The following is a 20321-nucleotide window of genomic DNA, read 5'->3' on the forward strand; positions in this document are numbered from 1 at the left end:
TCACATAAAGATGCCTGGAGTGACTTTATCAGCATAGAGATCTGAAAAATTTCCACTCCATATGTGTAAAGATGGGAGGAGGGATATTATGAACAGAAGGCACAGTATTTTCAGCAGAACCTAAAATTCAACCAGATTAAAAAAAAGAAAAAAAGAAAAATAGGTTTACAGTCACAATTTCGTGTGTTTATTATTTAATGTTTAGATACAAGTCAAGCAACTGATCATTTCTTTGTCACTCTGACCTCCAAATATAATAATTTCCCAATCATTCAGCAATTCCTGAAAACGTCACTGGACTAGATGTCTTCTTTTGTTAGACTGGAAAAAAAAAGAAAGAAAACAACGCGCACACCGGTTTCTTTTTTGAATGTGTCATGGCACCATTTATTTTGTAAAGTTATGCATAAACCTTCCAACTTGATCATTGTACAGAATATGTTGAACTTCATGACATTATTAGAATATCAGGCAGTCAGATCAGCATTGCCAATAGTAGCAGAAAGAAAGCAGCATTTGCCAGGAGCTGACACTGAACGAGCACGACCGCTCCTTGGAGAAGAGGGGAACAGGGCGAGACACCCAGAGGCAGATGAGGAAGCATGACATAAAGTGTTGGAAGGGATAAATAAGCATCAAAGCCACTAGGCTGTGAGGAAGAGAGGGAAGACACTCAAACATGGTCACGGGGAAAAAGAAGAGGGAGAATCACACGCAAAAGGAGAAGAGGAGCAGACGAGAGGCAAAACACCCCTCAGAGCGAAGAGGACGAAGGAGTCAGCACAGAAATGCAACAGGACCAGATCAGAGCCGGCAGACTCTTCATTCTAGTTAACACCACGCCTAGAATTTATCTGAAATTCAAGACTCGAAACACAGGTCATTTTAACACAATGGGATCCATCCATCAGCAGTGCAACTCTGGCCTCTTCAGTCCGAATACAGTCCTGCAATTCAGCAAGGTGTGCTAGGGTGCTTTTATGCTAGCGAGCACTCGGCTCTCCCACTAACCCCTGTGTGACTGAAGCAGGAGAAGCAGCCAAAAACTGTAACACCATGGCCTAAAGCATGCAAGCAATATGGGAAACACTTTAAAAAACGAAAAGAGAGAAAATAAATACATCTTGGGATAAAAAAAAAAATCTTAATACATTATCTTAAAATTTTCCTTTTCTTGTTTTGTGTTTCATATATATATTCTCAACACACTTCTTTGTACATTTTGGTATAAGTTCTCTTTCTTGCAGGGATTCGAGGGGTATGGGTGTTAAATGGTAAAAGGGGAGGGGGGTGAGGTTCTGGCGCAATCCCACTTCCCTGATTGCCTTGTGCTGAGGAGGAAGAAGAGGAGGAGGAGGAAGAGGATGGGGGGGCACGGCATCGAAAAGATGACTCCTCCCTTCAAACGTTTGCTCACACTTAAGTCTCTCATTCTCTGTGGCAACTGATGGAAAAAACAAAACGGAAAAAACAAAAAAAACTAAAAAAAACTAAAAAAAAAACAGGGCTCAGCAGTGAGAGGACAAGCTTATAAGACGTCCAGAAAGTCCAGGACATGAGAAGTAGGAACAGACTACAAGTCGGTACTTCCTCTTTGGGACCAGAGCCAAAAGCTGCTGCACAGACTTCCACTATCTCTTATCTGAGGGAGGGAGAGGGAAGGAGAGAGAGCAAGATCTGGGATCAGAAAAGGAACAGATACAGGAAGTGATTCATAAATTAAGAACCAGTTATTCATTCCTCAGCACTGAGCATGAAGTGAGATACCTTTATTTCCATCTGTGTCTGCTGCTGATCTCTCTGGCCTTTGCTGTATTAGACTGTTGTACTTGGCCTCAACCTCCTGTGGGAGAAAAATAATTTGCTGCCAGATTACACAATAAAAATGACTACTGTGTATGTGCATGATACCAGTTATTTTGTGTGTGTGTGTGTGTGTGTGTGTGTGTGTGTTTCAGAGCTGTAAAGGATTAAGTGTCGGTTACCTTCAGATAATTGAGGTTGGCCTGAAGATTTCGAAGGTGAGAGAGGACCTGTCTGCTGAAAGAGGAGAGGCTGCCGGCCTGTGATGTTGAAGAAAATCTCAAATTGATGCCCGAGTCAGCAGCGCAGCCTTGGGAAGTGCTCAGCTGCTTCCCTGTGGTTGTTGCCAAGATGTCATCATCTGTGCTGCTCTCCCCTGGGCCACCGTAACCCTCCAGGACTAAATACGCAGCTGAAAGAATCAAAGGAAAACAGGAAGGATCAGGACGAGGCGAACATTTATGTTTAATGTCAGTTTATTCTATTTAAACCATGAGTTGTTCTGACTGCCCAGACCTACCATAGTCATCAGTCGAGTCAAAGAAGCCGGTGTCTCCTGAACCCAGGTCCTGAGCCAGGTCGTCTGTCTGGGAGCCGGTCTTCTCTGAGCCGTTGTGGACCGTCACTCGTGCACGGAAGTCTATGGGGGTGCGCAGAGAGGTGGTCCTGAGGAGGCGAGCCCCCGTGGAGCGTTTAGTTTGCTCTGCAGCTTCCTGGGACATCAGCTGGGTCACTAACACTTGCTTTAATGCTGCCACTGAGCAAAAAAAAGAAAAAAAAAGAAAAGGGTGATAGATTTACAGAGTACAGCTGGATCGCATTTCATGTGCGTCAATCCATCGGTTCTGTGCCCCTTACGTGTTTTCAGTGCTTCGTCTGCCCTCGAGGGGAACATGTTAAACGAGGCTCCTCTGCAATCCTCAGCCACTGGATAAGAAAGTTCTGGGTCCACAAAGCCTTCTTCTTCCTCCTCCTCCTCCTCCTCAGTCTTCACTCCCTCAAACGGATTACTGCCAGGTAGCGAAGTCTGCAGTGCGCTTCTACAGACTGGGCTGCTTTCCTTATCTATGAAGGTATAATTAAGAGTTATCACAGGGGTTTAATTACAGAAGTATAGCGACACATATTTAAGTAGGACAAAGAAACGGAACGAGGAAATGAGTTGCTCCAGTTACCTGTGGACTGGGTGCTGCCAGTGGATGTGCGGTCTGTGTCTCTACTCAACCTGGAAACTCCCGTTGTAATGATCTCCACGCCGTCTCTCTCCCCACTGGCACACGAGCAGAATCATGTGTTAATAACGAGCATAAACCCTGACCCACTAGATGTGCTCAAATTAGTAAGTAACGTACACGGTCTGAGGTAATGGTATGACGCTGTGAGGCTTAACTTTCATGGCTTCAGCTCTCTGCGTGATTAGACGCTGCCACCTTGTGCAGGGAAATGAAACAGTCATCAGCTCGTATAACAACTGGAACAATGAGATTTAAATGAATCAATCAAAGGGGATTTGCTCTCACGTTCTCTGATCTGAGACAGTGGGCGCCATTAGCTCGTAGATTTGGGCTCCGTTTTCCGACATCGAAAGAACAAAGAAGGACTTGTTGTCTGGCAGGAGAGAGGCTTATTAATGAATATCACTCTACCCTCTATGGATGGAGCCTGTATTATTTCATACCTTATTCTAGTAATAAATTCTCAGAGTTTATGTGTTAACTGACCTGTGGCCACTGAGCGCACCAGCACCGTGTTGAGTTTGATGATAGGGCTGAAGATATGTTTGGTATCTGCAGTGCCCGCCAGGTTTTTGCTGTGACACTTCAGTATCAGACGCTCATCTTGTTTCTGTAGGAGAACCAGGATGTCCTCCAGGAGGAGTGTGTACAACTCTGAGAGAAAATAGAAAGATGTGGTGTAAGTAGTGGTCACCTTCGAGCTAAACAGCAATAGTGAAACTCGTGTAAATCAATCAGAACAAACCGATAGTTTTGTCCCTGTTCACTTTCCATGACAGTGGACCCTCATGCACCATCGTTTTCTTTGTCAGATCCAAGTTCTGAATGTTATGGAACAGGAAATAAAAACAAGAGCTTTTAACTACTGGCTTCTGCTCTGCGCAGTGCTATTTTTCTATCTAGCACATATTTCAAACAGATAATGTGGGTGTACAACAAGTGAGTATGCTTTAACTGAAGCTAAAAGAGGGCTGGGCAGATAACTCACCTTTAGCTCCAGGATCATTGGGTTGTCTGTCTGCTTTAGAGAAGAGAGGTCCAATCGTCTCTGATAGTCCTCCAACCTCTAGAGGAAGGGATTGAAATAAACAGATGGAAAAAAATGGGATAAGTAAGTCCTTTTTAAGAGGATCCTGCTGCCTGTGGAGCAGAAGCAGTGGAAATAATATCCAGCCAGAGTAAAAAGGAAGGACTGAGAGCTGAAGAGGAACTTGGAAAACAAATCCACATAATAGCAAAAAAAAAAAAAAATGGAAAGGAGATTCAATTTAAAAAAACAAAAAAAACAAAACAAACCACACCTGTTTGTCCTCAGATTCCTTCACAGCCTGGTTGACGTGACTGAGGATCTTTCTGCAGCAGTCTGCTGCCTGCTTAACTTTCTCCTTCTCCTCTGCATTGTCTGAAAGACGACATTAACCAGTAAGGCCTCCTCGGTTCTGCAGAGGACTGTCCGACAAATTGATATTTCTTCCAGCCATTAACACGCCATCATTCCCAAAAAATTATGACAAGGCTTTGGGGGAAGGGGGAGCACACTTCAGCCCCCTAATAGCTGGTTATTCTTTATCGTTAGTGCATTGTCTGGAGTGAGACCCAAAGGCCACCCCAGACTAAAATGATGGCCCAAATAATGGGTACGACATTCCCCAAAAATGTGCACTGCTGCTGCAGGACCATTAAAATGATAATCTCTCTATTTGTCTCTGTAACTCATCCGTTCTTTTATGCTGCATTCAGATTATTAAATGCAAATGAGATACCATTATTTTTTTTTGTTTGTGCCCATAGTTATGGGTAAATTCATTTACATGCTGTATTAAGTCACCAATAAGAACTAATTGGCACGAGGATTGTGACATGATGAATGTGAGAGAAAAGCTGGATATGATAACTGAACTCTGCTCAAGGAGGTCACATGAGGGCGTGCTGCAGCACTACAGCCAAACTTAAAGCAAGAATTAATTCTGATCTGACATTTTACACACTTTTACTGGTAAGCCAGGCTACACAGCCACTGTGATGAACTAGACGGCTGATATACAGTGCTTATCAAATGTATTAGAGCACCACCCTAATGTATGTTGATGTTACAGCTGCACTAAATTAACATTATTGGTAATTATCAAAATCATATTTTATGTGTCTGTAATGGTCAAGCCACTGGTACACATATGCCATTTTATGTAAATAATATTTGTATAGCTATAATATAATTACTGTTGTTACCTTTGAATTTTCAAATTCACAGGTTTACAGAAAAAGCAGAAAAAATAGTAAAGCATATTATTTTTAGATGAAGATACCAAATTACAGTTATTTACCTGCATTTCTGCACAGAAGAAGAACTAGTTTTTTTAGTTGTTGAATCCTTGAATAATTTGAATAATTTTAACCTTGAATAATTTCTTACTTCTCAGAGAAGTCCATATTGGATATAAAAATGTGAATTCAGTTTATTTGTCAAATAAATAAGAATATTATACTTATACACATAAAAAACCAAGATAAAAATATTCTGGAGAGACAGTGAGATCCTATCAGAACTAATTAAGCTGTGTAGAAAGATGGGATGAGTTTGGAAGTGATCCAATCAGAAGTAATCCCCTTGTGCAGTAAGGTTAGATGAACACATTTGATCTACCCCTGAAAAAAACGGTACAACTTTTCTTTCTTTCTTATGTCAAAGCTGGGGAGAAAGAGACCAGGGGACACATGCACACATTTCCCATTTGATGTCACAGAACATAATGCATCAGACTTGTACACTTTATATTTTAGCCACTTTATCAACTTTAGATTTAATCTACTTTAATCTTATGATACTTAGTAGACTTAATTACTAACAAAACTTAATGATGTTTTAGTAAAAGGCTAAAACTAAAATCACAATTTGCCGTCAAAATTAACACTTTATTTAATTTTGAGAGCAATCTTTATGACAGGAAGCCTAATAAATATGTTGAGCAATGAATAATTAAAAAATAAGAAAGAAAACTATTTATCTAGTTAGGGGACTTTAACTCCCATGAAAGAGTCTGTGTGCTTAATACTTGGACTTGTTTGCAGTATTTTATTTCACAGTTTACAAAAATAATCTGCAAACTAAATGTGCTCTAATAATAATAATGATAATAATAATAATAATAGTAATGATAGGTTTGCAGCTATTCGTTTAAGTAAAGGCCTGTCACAATGATCAGATTAGATCCTTCATGAGTTGTGCATTAAGGTCCTTGTGCACGCAAAGTAATTACAATGTGAACAAATCCTTGCCAACTGTGGTAAGACAGCTCTGATTACTAAGAAAACACAACCACACCTGTGTACTTGATAATGTTGTCGAGCAGCAGAGGGTACTTGGTGAGCCGCAGCATCTCCACAGGAATGATGTCCTTGAGTTGCAGTCGGCGACACTGCCTGTTACTCTCTGCCTCCTGCAAAGAAGCAAAATATAAGCAGAGTACCCTTAAGCAGCCATAAAAACAGCCCAAATGCATAATTTTCAGTATAAATAGAGACTGAGCTAGAATAAGAGTAAGCTTGGGTTTTTATTTAGATCCACACAACCATTGTTTAAACCCTCTGATTGACAAATTGTGAGCCTTCTGAGCCTGAACAGTTATCTCCTGTGAACACCTTGTATACACTGTCTGCACAGTGACATGCGTACCAGAATGAATGAAGTGAACCTCGAGTCCTTCTTCTGTTTGGTCTTTATGAGCTCCAGAGCAAAAGGCTGGTTACTGCAGAACGTCCCCACTGCCTGCTTGATCTTCTCTTCCTCTCCACCGCTGAACTGTTACCACCCAACCCAAGACAGGACAGAGATGGATAGAAACTCAGTCAATATGGGTCAGAGGTAGTAGATTTAGTATTTAACCACTATGACGAGTGGCTGACTCCCGGGGGTGGGGGGTCCAGGCTTATGTCCTTGCAGCAGAGACAGCTTAAGTTTCACTCCAGACTAGATCAATGTTTAGACCCTCAGGGGACTGATTAGCCTACTTATCCTACTCCCTCCACTTCTCCCATTGAGAGACTCTATACAAGACTTCCAGCTCATACGCCGCTACCTCACATCTCATATATCACTGACAATATTAAGATGCTGAGATGTCAGCCAGATCTAGGGTATTGAGTGACATCATTTACTAGGGACAGGGCTTCCATTTTTCTCACTCCCATTTCATCTTACTGGGGAGGGCAGATGTTCCTCTCTGTCGTCTTTGATTTTCTTTCCTCTTTTTTTTCCATTTTAGAAGGATTTAAGTGGCGAAAAAGGCCTATTACCATGGCTGTCATATATAAACTGCACATACCCATGTCCCTGTGCACACGTCATCCCAAAAGATTGTCGAATTATAAAGCTGAGAAAAGCAATCTCAAGCCAACGTCAACACTTTTTTTCTCGTTATGAAGCAATTTTGGGCAACACTTCCATTTCTTTGTACACAATGTTTTTTTTCTCCCCACCACATCAGTCATCTTGAATTTTATTCAATAGAAGGAATTATATGAAAGAGAAAATACAATTTTGGCATGAAAATTGTACTCACCCAGGAAAGCAAGTCGTCTCCTATCTGATCAATTACTGAAGAGTCATTTCTCTTCCGAACGGCAGCCATTTGATCTGATATGTTAACTGAAATTTAAATAGGAGGAACTATCAGCATGTGTGTGTACAAGATTTAAAAAAAAAAAGAGGAATGCAAAATGATAATGTGAGCGTCTGTATGTTGTTAAGAGTTTGGCCTTACTTTAAAATGGAATTAAATTTACACTACAGGACTTTTCAGGCATTTTATTGATTCTTAATGGCTCAGAGGCAGAGGAGAGGTGTGTTTCTAGTGTACCATGCAGCTGCAGAACCTCTTCCAGATTGGAGAAAATATTCTTGATGTCAGCAGGAGGCAGGATGGAGTCTTTGGTGAGCTTCTGGTAGAAAACGTTGTCCAAAACCTTCAGCATCCGTACATGTGCACGCTCTGTGTAAAAGAGCTCTGCAGACAACGCAAGATGTTAATTCGAGCTGGCAGGTATTTGCACATTTCAGCATAAAACACATCTGACAGCAGCTTGGGTTGGATCCCAGCAAATGCTACATATTTGTCTTCTAGTCTACGCACTATATTCTGTATACTGTAGTATTTTAAAGCACATGGAGAGTATCGTTTGAAAATACAATATTAGCTTCAAGGGAGTTTGACAGTGCCACTCCTCACCGTGGATAACTTCCTGTCTCTTGATTTCATGAGGCCTGAGACCGGCTAGAACCTCTGGACGCACCAGATGCTGCCAGTTTGGGGGATCGCACTCAGAATCTGTTCCCTGGTCATCCTCGCTCTGGATATCAGCAGCACCGAGTCCCTCAAGCCTACAGTGATACAATAAAGTTAGCTTTTGACCTAGGTTTTTAGATCAATATAAGAAAGTCCAAATGATCTGGTATTCTTGCCTTCTTAAAGCTTTTGGTGTTCCCTCGTGAGTTCTACAAAAAGTGACAGAGAAATCAGTGATAAAAATAAGAACTTTTAAGGGAAACAGTGTTACTGCAGATGTGACTTTAAAGGCACCTGTCACTTTCTCTGTCATCCTCTGGCAGTTGGTCCAGGTTATATAGGGGGTCAAACTGCGAAGCAGAGTATGGCAACCCGTCCAGAGAGTCAGATGGAAGGATTTCACTCACCCTGCAGGGGCCAAATATTGGAGTCCCACCTGCCAGATAACAAGTTAATAGCCATCGCTCCTTTAAGTTTTTTCATTTAATTCATTTGTCTGCTTGCTCACCCATATCAGCGTCTCTGCTGGTGTCAGAGCTGTAGGTGGCGCTAATTGGAGATGATGAGTTGACAGACATGGAGTGTATAAGTTCAGGGCCCTCGCTTGATTGGCTGCCTTTGAGACGACTAGATTCTTTATAATCACTTGTAGACAGTGCAGGTTGAGACATCTGTTTCTGAGGCCGTGGTCGTCCCTCCTGGGTCGTACCCCCTGAATACACAGACAGGTGGTATCAAAATAATATAAAGCTTTGAAAGCTACGTTGTTATTTTTGGTAATTTCAAACTCGTATCTTACCTGACGATTCGATGCGGCTGGGCCGCCGCTGAGGTACACGAATATTAAATTTATTATTCTTGGGAACCTTTTTCACTTTCTCTTCTCTTTCCTTTTCCGTCTTGTTGCCTCGCTGTAGAGTTCATCAAAAACAAGAAAAGAGTCATGTAGGTGATGGGGGAAGAGGAAGAAGTCTCACTGTGCAAGACAAATTTAGATTACCTTAATCATGGGAAGAAAGCTGATCCGAAGCCGTTTGGACTCCAGACTGCGAGGTTCCTTGACCCTCACACCAAGGTGCTTCATGTACGTATATATAACATACTGCATTGTAGTGCTTAAAAAAACATGACAACCTTTGAGTTTGGATGCTTTCTGAATTATAATTAACAAAACAAGACAATGCTAAAATTTGAAGAGAGCAAGTATCCATATTGTGATTCGTACCATATGTCACAACAGTCGTTCTCATACAACGTCTACACAAACCATCTGGGCTGTGCTGCGACCATATGGCATTTCAAACAAGACTGTTTCAATCAGTCACACTTTTGAATTATTTAATATAAACATACTGCATAAATTACATGTTTTCTTTAAGAGACTGCTCCACCGCTTAATTTGTCAACTGTGGGGGATGTAGAGTAGCGCTTGGATGACACTGATATGTATTCTTGCTTGAAACATCAAAGACTGTACTTTAAAGGTGAATAATTACTACCACTGGCAAGTTATTAATTTAGGAGCAGATTGCTGTCTAATGATAATTTCAAGGACTGAAAAGACTTAATAAAAATAAGCCATGACATGACAGCTCCCTTAGATAATTGAGAGGCATATTACAGAATGTAAATATAGCACAGACACAGATGGCTGAAGGGGCCATGGGAGTTGTTAACTCTTAGAAATCTCTTGATTTAAGAAACTTGCTTCAACCAAAGTTTTCTTACCATTTCTCTTCCTCTGTGAGCTGAGTAGTTACCCTGTTAACAGTACGATAAATAAAAATTGATAAAACTGAATATTATGTGCTTCCAACTAGCATGTATACGTATCAGTTACTCACAGGATATCGTCTATCTTCGCGATGATGTTTTCAGCATATGAGCGTTCCCGCTCGAGAGTGCCGCGGTCTCTGACTCTCTCTTGGTCCAGTCTGCCCAGCTCTGCTTCAGCCACTGTTAGGCCCATACTGCGCTTCTGCCTGCAAGTACCAAACACATCAGGAGGTATACTGTTATTACTGTGACCAGATTGATAATGTTTTAGAGAAACAATGAAGAAGAGGATGAGAAAAGCTTGCTTCTTTTATATATGCCTAATGTGGGAGCTAACAAAATCCTTAACATCTGAAACTCAGCTAACTCGGCAGCATCACAAAAATTACAAATTCTGAATTTACCTGAAATCTTCAAGATTCTTCTGAATATCAGGGAGCAGAGAGTCCTGCAGTGTTTGAACATGTTGTCTGTTTATCTCCTCTGGGATCAGTTCTGTCCGCCGCCGATCTGCAAACACACACGCACACACGGACACACACACACAGAATAAATATCAAAGGGTTGCAGCATGTCCACAATAAATAAGTGGTATTAAAGCTAAGCAATACTTTCCAAACCATCAGAGCATTTGATTTCTTAAGGCCTTGGCAAGGACTGTGCTTGGCTGGCTGAGGAATCGACTTACAGGGACTGTATAATGAGGGTGCTTAAATTGCTAAAGTTACCCAGCAGAAGCACAAAAAGTCAGCACAAAATAAATATCACCAGCTCTAAATGATGCTGGTTAGGTAACTAAATGAGACAGAAGCGGTGTACGAAATACTTACCAAGATCAGCGGAGACAGATTCAGGAACACCAACTTTTAAATTCTGCAACAAAAATGAAACAGTTCAATACTTTAAAAGCAAACAGGGATATAAAGGAGTGAAGGTACTGAAGTCAAGCAAAACACTGCCAAACGCTGTCTGCATGAGTTCAGATCATAAATAAAGACACATAACAGTAAATGATCTGGCATTTATAGTGCTTTTCTAGTCTTATTGTGCACTTGAACCTCCTCTATCATCTCCAATGAAAGGCATAATAGCCAATTACGAGCAAATACACCACCCTGTTCTGACCTGTATATGAGATTACGTTAAAATGTGTTTTTAGGCTTTGTTTGGTCGAATTAGTATGATTTTGGAAACACCCGGAAATGTGATTAAATTCAATTTGCTACAATAATTTGCTGTAATCTAAATGCAATACTATATTGTGTGCTCGCCGTGTAAAGACAGATGAAGACTCACTGCTCCCCGGTCAATGAAGAAATTGTGAAGGTCCATGAACACCCGTCTGGTCTCTTTGGAGTTGGTCTGCTTGTAGAGGTCAGCATAGAGGTAGCACAGCTGAGGGAACAAAACATTAAAAATCAAAATAAAAGTAGGAACTGCAGAGTCTCCTAGAGGTCTACTAAACAGCAAGATTTTGTTTTAAGACAAGTTAAGCTTTCTTCCCATAGTTAAGCCGGGGTTTCCTGTGGTGGTTCACTTATTACTGAGATAACTTATGCCACAATAACTTATGCTGTGAACCCTACCTGTTAGGTAGGTATGAAATCAACACCTACTGACCAATCAATTCACTGCAAAATAGTGTCGCCCTTTCCTGGAAAATCTCTTGACCTCTGTGCTCGGAGAGTGGGAGGGTCTAAAAATTTTTAATGGTGTCTAATGTATTGCGTTTCCAAAATCAGCACCAATAACAAATACTGACTTTTAGATGCAACTTTCCTTGCTTGCAAACAATTTTACAACAATTTTGTTGTTCAATAAACATTAATATATAATATATAAGACATCACAGAAGGTCAAAGCCCATATTTGAATTCCGTTTTTGTATTAATATTTACTTGCTCTCAGACTATTAAAAAACATTTTCACTGACTTCATATAGCAGCTCTTTTCCCAGACTTACTGTCCAAAACATTCAAAGTCTTCAAACATACAGCACTTTTAACACTTTTAAAACTACTATTCAGAGCTTTTAATCTTATATCGCTGGTTTATCTGCAGCAGGTGTGTTAGTTTCATTCTGTTGTATGTGTGCAACTGCTTCATATGTTTCTAATATTATACTTTATTCTTGCATTGTAAAATGACATTCTCAGCTGTCAGTGCACTAAATCAGTGTTGTTGGTCAGATGTTCATGGGACTGGCGCATAGCTGGAACAGCAAACACTGGGTTAACTTAGCAAATTGATAACCAGCTTTGTGTGACTGGGTGAACTTTCTTCACAGCAAAGGGCCTAGGTTACGTAAAAACTGTAAATAATGCATAAAAGCCATCAACAAATATGAAGGAAGTCTTACCACAGGAGCAGGGTCGAACTGAGAGATGACATGATACAGAAAGGCTGCGAGGTGGGCAGGGCGAGACTTGAGCAGCTCAATACTATTAAAGCTGTTACACTGGCCGTTTGTCTGAAAAACAGTCAGTACAACAGTTTACCTCTAATCTTAACCTATAAGTCACTTGAAATTGTATTTGGGCTTTCCGTAAAATTGTAGGGTTTTGCAAATAAATAAAAGAGATAATGTCCCCAAAAAATACCTGCTCTTGGTCTGAATCAAAATAGTCATCCTCAGCTCCAATGATCTGCGAAACAAGTCGAGACGAGGAGGGACTGCTGACTGTGGTAGGGGAAAGGGCGTCCTGTAGACGAGATGTCAGGTATGGTCAATATGTGTCTCCCATTTGGACATTTATAACCTCTTGACCTTATTGTGTGGTTGTAACAGTTAGAGGAAAGACAGAGTAAATAAATAATATGTGTGAAGATAATTTCCACAAAGCTACCAGATCAGTGGTGTCCTCTGTCTCTGGGGAGTGGAAGGAGTTGTAGCTGTTCCTGGGTGTGGTCTTTGGGCTGGGGCAGGAGAACTCTCTTGGACACTGGCTGTCTGGAGATGACGGCCCAAATATGCGAGATATCTGAAAGTGGGAAGGAACGAACACACACACACACACACACACACACACACACACACACACACACACACACACACACACACACACACACAAAAGCAACAACTTTGTAATGAATCTAAATTTCATTTAAAAAAAAAGAGAGAAAAAAAGAGACCTAAAACACTATATTACAGATTGGTTGCTATGCCTGAGAGTCATCTGAATGTAGAATCGGTATGCATAAATATAATCCTTGCTCTGGTGATGTTTAGATCTAAATAAGCCCCAAAGCCAAGCAGGACTGATTCCATTTACTTTTGCATTATTATTCTAGAGCATAGCAGGTCTTGGAATTTGATGTAAATATGGTATTGAGAGAGATTTTTAGATTGTGATGTTTAAAAATGTGATTACTTACAGGGGTCCTGGTCCAGAACAGGTCTGCATTGTTTTCTCCCTTGGGGACAAATGCATCTTCATCTGCATCATCACTTGGAACAATCTCCTGAGGATTTAATAATACTTTTTAAAAAAAATAATTATAAAGATTTATATATTTTTAATGATAAACAAATAATATTTACAATGTTCTTTATGACACATGTTCAAACAGCTTTTCAAAATAAACTACATACACCGGTAATAGTCAATAAATCATTTTAAGAGTCTTTCAAGAGTGGAATTGCATAAAATATAACTACTGAAAAATTTAAATGTAGCAGACTAGTTGACGCACATAGCACAAGGCTCAGCGTGTGATGACTATAAAATAAGCCGTCACTCAGACACAAAAGAGTGGCTTCCCACAGAGAAAGTCTAATCCTCTGATGGGCTTTGGATTAATGTTTGTCTGGCACAATCAAATGTTCTACAAAAAAGAAAAAGAATCCCACAACACCTCCTTGGATGCTGCCGTTAGATACCTGTCCCTAGATATCCCATGTCTTTGGGCATGTTAAGGTAACTACCTGTGTTGTCCCAATGGCCTTGGGGAGCTGACCCGGCAGCTGAGGAATGTGTTTTTCAGCTTCCTGGATGTCTTTCAGTAGTTTAGGGGAGGGATTTCTGCTGTACTCCTCCTTCATGGCCTGAATGGCAAGAAGGGGGAAAGAATAGTAATAGCAGGTCCCTGTAGTTTGCTTGAAAGTGGTAAAATGTCAAATATGTTGATATTTGTTTCCCATGCAAAAGGTAAAGAAAACTACTTCCTGCATTAAAATATATACTGCAGTATTTAAATAAACAGTACACATACTACTTGACTCCTCCGTATGAATGTTCCGATACAAGTGATCTTTTGATTTTCCAAAGAGAAAACACCACTCGTTTTAATAGTTCAATTTAACACAACTGTGCATCAAAGAGGGCAAATCTTCTTTCTAATGCCAGAACCTTTAGTCAGCAAGTGACACTTGTTTGCCTTGCTCACCTCCAAGATGTCAGCTTTCTCATCCTGTGGGGAAAAAAACCAAAGGAGAAGCTGAAAAAGATGCAAAACTGCAAATGTGCAATATAAAAATTTTTTATATTTTCATTTAAAATTTAATAATAATAATAATAATAATAATAATAATAATAGTAAAATATACACACGCACACACACACACACACACACACACACAGAGATATGTTATATAATTCTATATTATATATAACAGAGATAGTGTCAGAGTTATATAGAAGACATTTAGCCCCAGAGAAGATTTGAGCGGATGAGATTTACAGATGTACCACAAATGTGACAGCATCTATAAAGGGGGGGGGGGGGGGGGGGGGGGGGGGCATATACAGACCAAGGGGAATAAGATAAAGAAGCATGACAAATTTGAGGAAAGTGGACAGAAAATACAAAAAGGCAACAGAAGTAACTAATGTCTTTAGTACCCATGGTTGTTGAATAGGTAAGATGCTGTCCTGAGGACTGCAGGGGCGCTGTGGTGCTGGAGAGTTTGGAGAGGATAAGCTCATGTCTGGCTCTGCTTCGGGCAAAGGTATCTGGGCAAGCCCGGGGGGCCGGCCCAACACTGTGAGGGCCACATAGGAGCCCGCTAGAACACACACATTAAAAAGCGAGAATTAGACCCTTTTTGTAGGATTTATTTTTAAAATGTAACTTTTGTGAAAATGCAGAAAGAACAACTTACATTTAATGAGTTTCACCACTTCTGTGTGGTTAGAATGTGCAACATGGGTCCCATTAACCTGGAAGACAATAGTGGCCATATTCTAAGTACACAGCCTGACATTGCATTTTATTCCCAATAGTTTACTGAGTAGAAATACTGAGTGGCCAGAAGGTGGCAGCCTTGGTATTGGCCTTGGAGTAGAAAACAGTGACTTTCGCAGTGAAAAGACATGTCGGCAGAGGAACAGAATACCTTGATGATCCTGTCTCCTGTCTGAACACCTGCTCGCATCGCAGCCCCATCTGGTAAACACAAAGGGAAATAAGCAATTAACAACTTAAAGAGAGAGAAAAAGCAATGGAAGTGGAATAATAGAAAATAAGGAAGGAAACACAAAAAATGCTTCTTCATGATGCAGCAATGACATTTCTTCACAATGAATATGCCAAAAATCTTTTGACAGACCATAAATACGTGACTATTTCAAGTGCTATTTTGAAAGACCATAACAGTGGTTATATTACGAGAAGGACCTGTTTCACAGCTCCACCCCAAACAAAGGGATTTAGGCATGAGACAGGTTATTATGAGAGGCAAGTCTGACTAAAGTCAGCAGAGTGCAGTTCAAGTACTCTGCAAGCCGAAAATAGACTTTAGGTCTTCAGGTTTGTAGTAGTGAGGAAATTCAACTTGGGGTCAGGGAATAAAGAATATAACTCAGTCTGCTCAACTGGGGAGTAGGGGGGGGAAAGGGACTTATAACTATCTGTTTCAGTTTCACCACGTTGGGATGACATTTAAAGACACTATAGCTGCATTTTGTTTGCTTTTCAGTTTAAAATGCTGATACATTATTCACATGGAACTTAAAAAAAGAAAATGGGAAGCCATTCAGTGATAGTTAAGACACTCCCAAGCATTAATGAAAGTGCAAAAAAGAAAAAAAGGTCTCGATTGGTTCCTTCCTCTGCAGTCTCCATCCACTGCTATACAGACCTGCTAGTGTTTACTGTGACCTGATAAAAGCCTACATAATCCTCTACAGACAGTGTGAGACACTACTTGGGGTCACAGAAGCATCTTGACAAGCTCATAACAAGACAACAGGATAAAGCAGAAGCTGCAACTACAAGTGAAACTTGTAGAAAGAGGAAATAGTGTAAAGTCAACAACGTCACTAGTCTAAATAAATGCCAGAGTTGGTGATTTCTGGGGACCAATTACCACTCATATTGGCGAACTAACATGGCAAACTGACGTGATAGTTTGATGTCATTGCATGATGACACAAGCACAAAATAAGGGGAGCTCACGGAAGGCTCAAACCGAAGGTGGTCAATGTGGTAACATTTTTCTCTTGTAAGTTTGAGAGTCAATCTTACCTTCTTTGACAAGCTGCACAAACACTGGATTGTCACCACTGACAGTGAGCCCAAAGCCATTTTCATCTTTCTGGATTATTACACATCGCTGGACCAGACCTGCAAGTGACACAGACCGGAAAGAGAAAGATTTTCACAAGATAAGGAAGTTGAGTAAATTTTTAGTTCACCCAGTTAGTTCACTCTTAGCATGTAGGGTGACGGAATTCTACAATAATCACACTGGGAAGGTGATAAAAATCAGTCACTATAAACTTTACACTTTTTCCTCTGCCAAAGCATAAAGCTGAAGCTGTCTCTGTGTGAGGTAGGTTACTAGAAAGCTCTCCTTTTTTGTTTTTAAACATCAAAATACAACAGTGGGCTCCACAGATAATGGCTCCATGGTGCCTTCTTAAATTTTTAATAGAGATTTGGTTTAGATATGTTGAATTATGTCAAAATTATGCAAGTTAAAAATATGAACATGCTGCCACAAACCCCAGAAAAAATAAATGAAAACATATACAAGGTTCGAGCCGCATGTAGACGGAGCTGGGGCATTGCTTCAGGAATGGAACTAATACACTCTGCGGGCCATTCAGTGTCGTACTTTCCCTTGAGTGTCCCATTAGAATGCAGCTCCATCTGAATCTGCACAGGTGCAGTTTCCACGTCAACTGTAAATGGGTTGTGAAGCAGCTCAAAATTCTCATCTTGTGCTTCAAAGTCACCAAAGCGCCGTGCGAACTCAGTGCGCTCAGTTTATCAGAAAAGTGCGCATTTGGGAACGCTGTTGCGCTGACTTGGTTCAACATTACTTGGCAACAGGGAAAGTGAGGCAAGTTGCACTGGTGCATTTGTGACAGCTTCACTTGAAATGCCTTCACCGCATCATACATGCCATGTCCATGAACTGACAGATTTCCTTGCTGAGCTCAAAAACTCTATTGAGAATTTTTCCCCAACTCAGCCAATGGACCTCTGTATGATAAGGAATATCAGCAAACTCTGAATCTATTTCCCACATAAAAGACTGAAATTGACAGTGATTTAAACCTTTAGTTTGGATAAAATTTACGGTTTGCATCACGGTGATCATTACATGCTCCGTTTTTAGGACTTTACCACACAGCGTTTCCTGGTGTATGATGCAGTATGCTGTTAACTCACCGGTACAGTTCTCCTGCATCTTTACTCGCATCCTGCCAACTAGTCCACTTTTTTTCACCACACAACACCGGCGCTCCATCTGTTATAAGTCCAACAAGTTTGTCCCAGGGCAGTTTCATGTCGGTTACACTTGGACACAAAATCTGCGTTTTGTCTGGACACAAGACGTCGCACACCTTCATCATGCAGCTCTTCAGAAACTCTCCCTCGGTAAATGGCTGGGCTGATTTGGCTATCTCCTCTGCTACAATAAAACTTGCCTTCACAACAGCTTCACTTTGTGATTTTGCTCTGGTGAAAAAAGTCTGCTGAAATGTCAGATTCTTCTTTAGCTCTTCTACTTTCTGTAGTTTCTGCTCTGCATTTAGGTTTTTCAGCTTATCCTGATGTTTTGTCTCGTAGTGCCGTCTTAAATTCCTTAATTACAGCCACATTAGCTTCACTAATAAGACACACGGGTTTACTGGTGTTCTGACAAAACGTCCTACTTTGGCAAAACATCCTACCGTAAGTAGTTTATGCACATTTCTGCTGTCACAGAGTAATTCCAGCACAAATGTAAGTAGGTATGACGGTTTGCCACTTAACTTTGCCCATCAGAGTATGCTTGTAGCTCACATTCATAAAGCCAGGACGGTTTGCCACTTCATTTTACCCGTTAAAGTATGCTTGTAGGTCACATTCACAAAGGTAGCATGGTTTGGCACGTAATTTTACCCGTCATAGTATGTTTCTTGCTCTTATTAACAAAGGTAAGATGATTTGCCACTGAATTCTAGCTGTAAAATTATGCTTCTAGCTCATATTCACAAAGGTAGGACAGTTTGCCACTGAATTTCGTGTTGTGCGCATGCGTAGAAACAACGGGTAGGATGGTTTGTCAGGTAGGATGCCCAGAACACGGCAATGTTTGTAAACATATATTCAGTCTCCCACCGGTGATGAAATGCTCTGTTTTCAGAATCAACTTTTCTCTTCGCCATTGTGAGGGGCTAGCTTTGCAATAACAGAAGTTTGACTTGATTGACGCGGGAATGTTCCCAGCTAGCCTAGCGTTCGGCAAGGAGGCTGCAGCGCTGCATTATGGGATCTGTAGCTTGTGTGTTATTAGCGCCTCATATCGCTGGGCCATGCATAACAATAATAATAAATCTATATAAAATGATCTCGCGGGCCAGATAAAATTGTCCGCCGGGCCAGATGTGGCCCGCGGGCCTTGAGTTTGACACATGTCCTATAGGCGGACTGTTTAACAAACAACAAAAGGATCACCTCTGGGGACCAGGGTAGCTTGGCTTAGAGTCTAACAGAGAGCCTCAAGCAGTCATACGGAGATACACATCACTGTTTTGCAAGGAGGCTCACACATTCAATTCAGAGTAGTATCTGAGATTATAGTGATACTTTAATACCAAGTTACTTTCATATAAGACAGTTTTGCAGACGATTTAAAGGCCACCCCCAACCCCCCAATCTCAAAGCTATTATTATTATTACATCTGCCTTTAAAAATTTATTATCCATACTTGGATGAAGGGATTTTGTGCCCCATTACTTTCACTGAAATAGTCCCAAGACAGGACATCTTTGAAGCCAGTGTGGACATGAAATATGACCAATAAGGTTTTCACTGTGTAAATGCATAACACATCATAGACTTGGAAAAATATTATGCTGAAACACGAATTTATAGTTGCCCAGAACACAAAATATGCACAGTTAATACAATTTGCTGAAAACACTACTGTGAGTTGACTTGTATCTGGAAGCGACAAGTTAGTGTACAGAGATGGGGTGTAGAAGCTGTCTGGGTGTTACTCTGCTACTAATCTGGCACTCAGCATCAAAAAACCAGGGGGATGATGACTGACTACAGGAGGCGCAGCGTGGACCCAACCCTGCTGCTCGCTAGATCAATACAGACTGCATCAAAAGGGTTTCCTTCTTTAATTTCATAGGAACATCGCGGAGGATCGCTCTTGGTCTCCCAACATAACAGCGACAGTTAAAAAAAGACCACCAGAAACAACATTTCCTGAGTGTGCTGCAGAGGAATCGCACAGAGGAAAAGCTGTTGGTAGCCTTTTACTGTTTTGCCATCGACAATGTACTGATGTACTGCATCACAGTGTGGTACACTAGCTGCTCGGCAGCAGACAGGAAAGAGGGTTATCAACACCATCCAGCGAGCCATCGGCTGCCCAATGTCTTCCCTAGAGGACATCTCCAGCACTCGCCGTCTCAGCAGGGCAAAGAAAATAATCAAAGACCCTCCCCACTCTGGACAGCACTTGTTCAACCTTCTGCCCTCAGGCAGGCAGTACAGGTGGACAAACATCCAGACAAACAGAGTTAAAACAGTGTCTTCCCTTATGCCTTCAAAACCCACAACTGCTGTAAATAAAGGAGCACAATACCTATTCTGTGGTGAATGGCATCCCCTTAAGTCCAGTCATCATAAATATACAGACGTCTATGTCTGTCCTTTCCACTTTAATTATTTTTAATGCCAGATTTATTTATTTTACATGCTTCAATTCTTTTAAAATGTTTTATCTAATGTCTTGCACTTTCTAATAGACAACGACAACAAAGGGTCCTTCTCATT

General features: G+C 40.9%; 1 protein-coding gene across 2 annotated transcripts in view; it reads right to left on the reverse strand.

Moving 5' to 3' along the window:
• Positions 1-368: 368 nt before the first annotated feature.
• Positions 369-20321, reverse strand: part of arhgef12a (Rho guanine nucleotide exchange factor (GEF) 12a) — a 41403-nt gene continuing 21450 nt past the window's right edge. For both annotated transcript variants that reach the window (XM_063492909.1, XM_063492910.1), the window contains 37 exons: positions 16562-16660; positions 15432-15481; positions 15198-15255; positions 14938-15101; positions 14483-14506; positions 14022-14141; positions 13472-13558; positions 12943-13077; positions 12697-12798; positions 12456-12566; positions 11393-11491; positions 10927-10969; positions 10501-10606; positions 10165-10302; positions 10049-10081; positions 9321-9435; positions 9120-9231; positions 8829-9032; positions 8615-8756; positions 8497-8529; positions 8264-8415; positions 7895-8041; positions 7598-7683; positions 6712-6837; positions 6361-6475; positions 4340-4440; positions 4027-4104; positions 3784-3859; positions 3525-3692; positions 3324-3411; positions 3156-3233; positions 2979-3073; positions 2662-2868; positions 2324-2560; positions 1986-2215; positions 1768-1843; positions 369-1642 (listed from right to left, as the gene is read on the reverse strand). In XM_063492909.1, the coding sequence (XP_063348979.1) occupies positions 1632-1642; positions 1768-1843; positions 1986-2215; positions 2324-2560; positions 2662-2868; positions 2979-3073; positions 3156-3233; positions 3324-3411; positions 3525-3692; positions 3784-3859; positions 4027-4104; positions 4340-4440; positions 6361-6475; positions 6712-6837; positions 7598-7683; positions 7895-8041; positions 8264-8415; positions 8497-8529; positions 8615-8756; positions 8829-9032; positions 9120-9231; positions 9321-9435; positions 10049-10081; positions 10165-10302; positions 10501-10606; positions 10927-10969; positions 11393-11491; positions 12456-12566; positions 12697-12798; positions 12943-13077; positions 13472-13558; positions 14022-14141; positions 14483-14506; positions 14938-15101; positions 15198-15255; positions 15432-15481; positions 16562-16660 (4046 nt within the window). In that variant the 3' untranslated portion in view covers positions 369-1631. The remainder of the gene's footprint in view (positions 1643-1767; positions 1844-1985; positions 2216-2323; positions 2561-2661; positions 2869-2978; positions 3074-3155; positions 3234-3323; positions 3412-3524; positions 3693-3783; positions 3860-4026; positions 4105-4339; positions 4441-6360; positions 6476-6711; positions 6838-7597; positions 7684-7894; positions 8042-8263; positions 8416-8496; positions 8530-8614; positions 8757-8828; positions 9033-9119; positions 9232-9320; positions 9436-10048; positions 10082-10164; positions 10303-10500; positions 10607-10926; positions 10970-11392; positions 11492-12455; positions 12567-12696; positions 12799-12942; positions 13078-13471; positions 13559-14021; positions 14142-14482; positions 14507-14937; positions 15102-15197; positions 15256-15431; positions 15482-16561; positions 16661-20321) is intronic.

The sequence above is a fragment of the Pelmatolapia mariae genome, linkage group LG14 (genome assembly GCF_036321145.2).
Source record: "Pelmatolapia mariae isolate MD_Pm_ZW linkage group LG14, Pm_UMD_F_2, whole genome shotgun sequence".
In the NCBI taxonomy this organism is placed as follows: domain Eukaryota; kingdom Metazoa; phylum Chordata; class Actinopteri; order Cichliformes; family Cichlidae; genus Pelmatolapia; species Pelmatolapia mariae.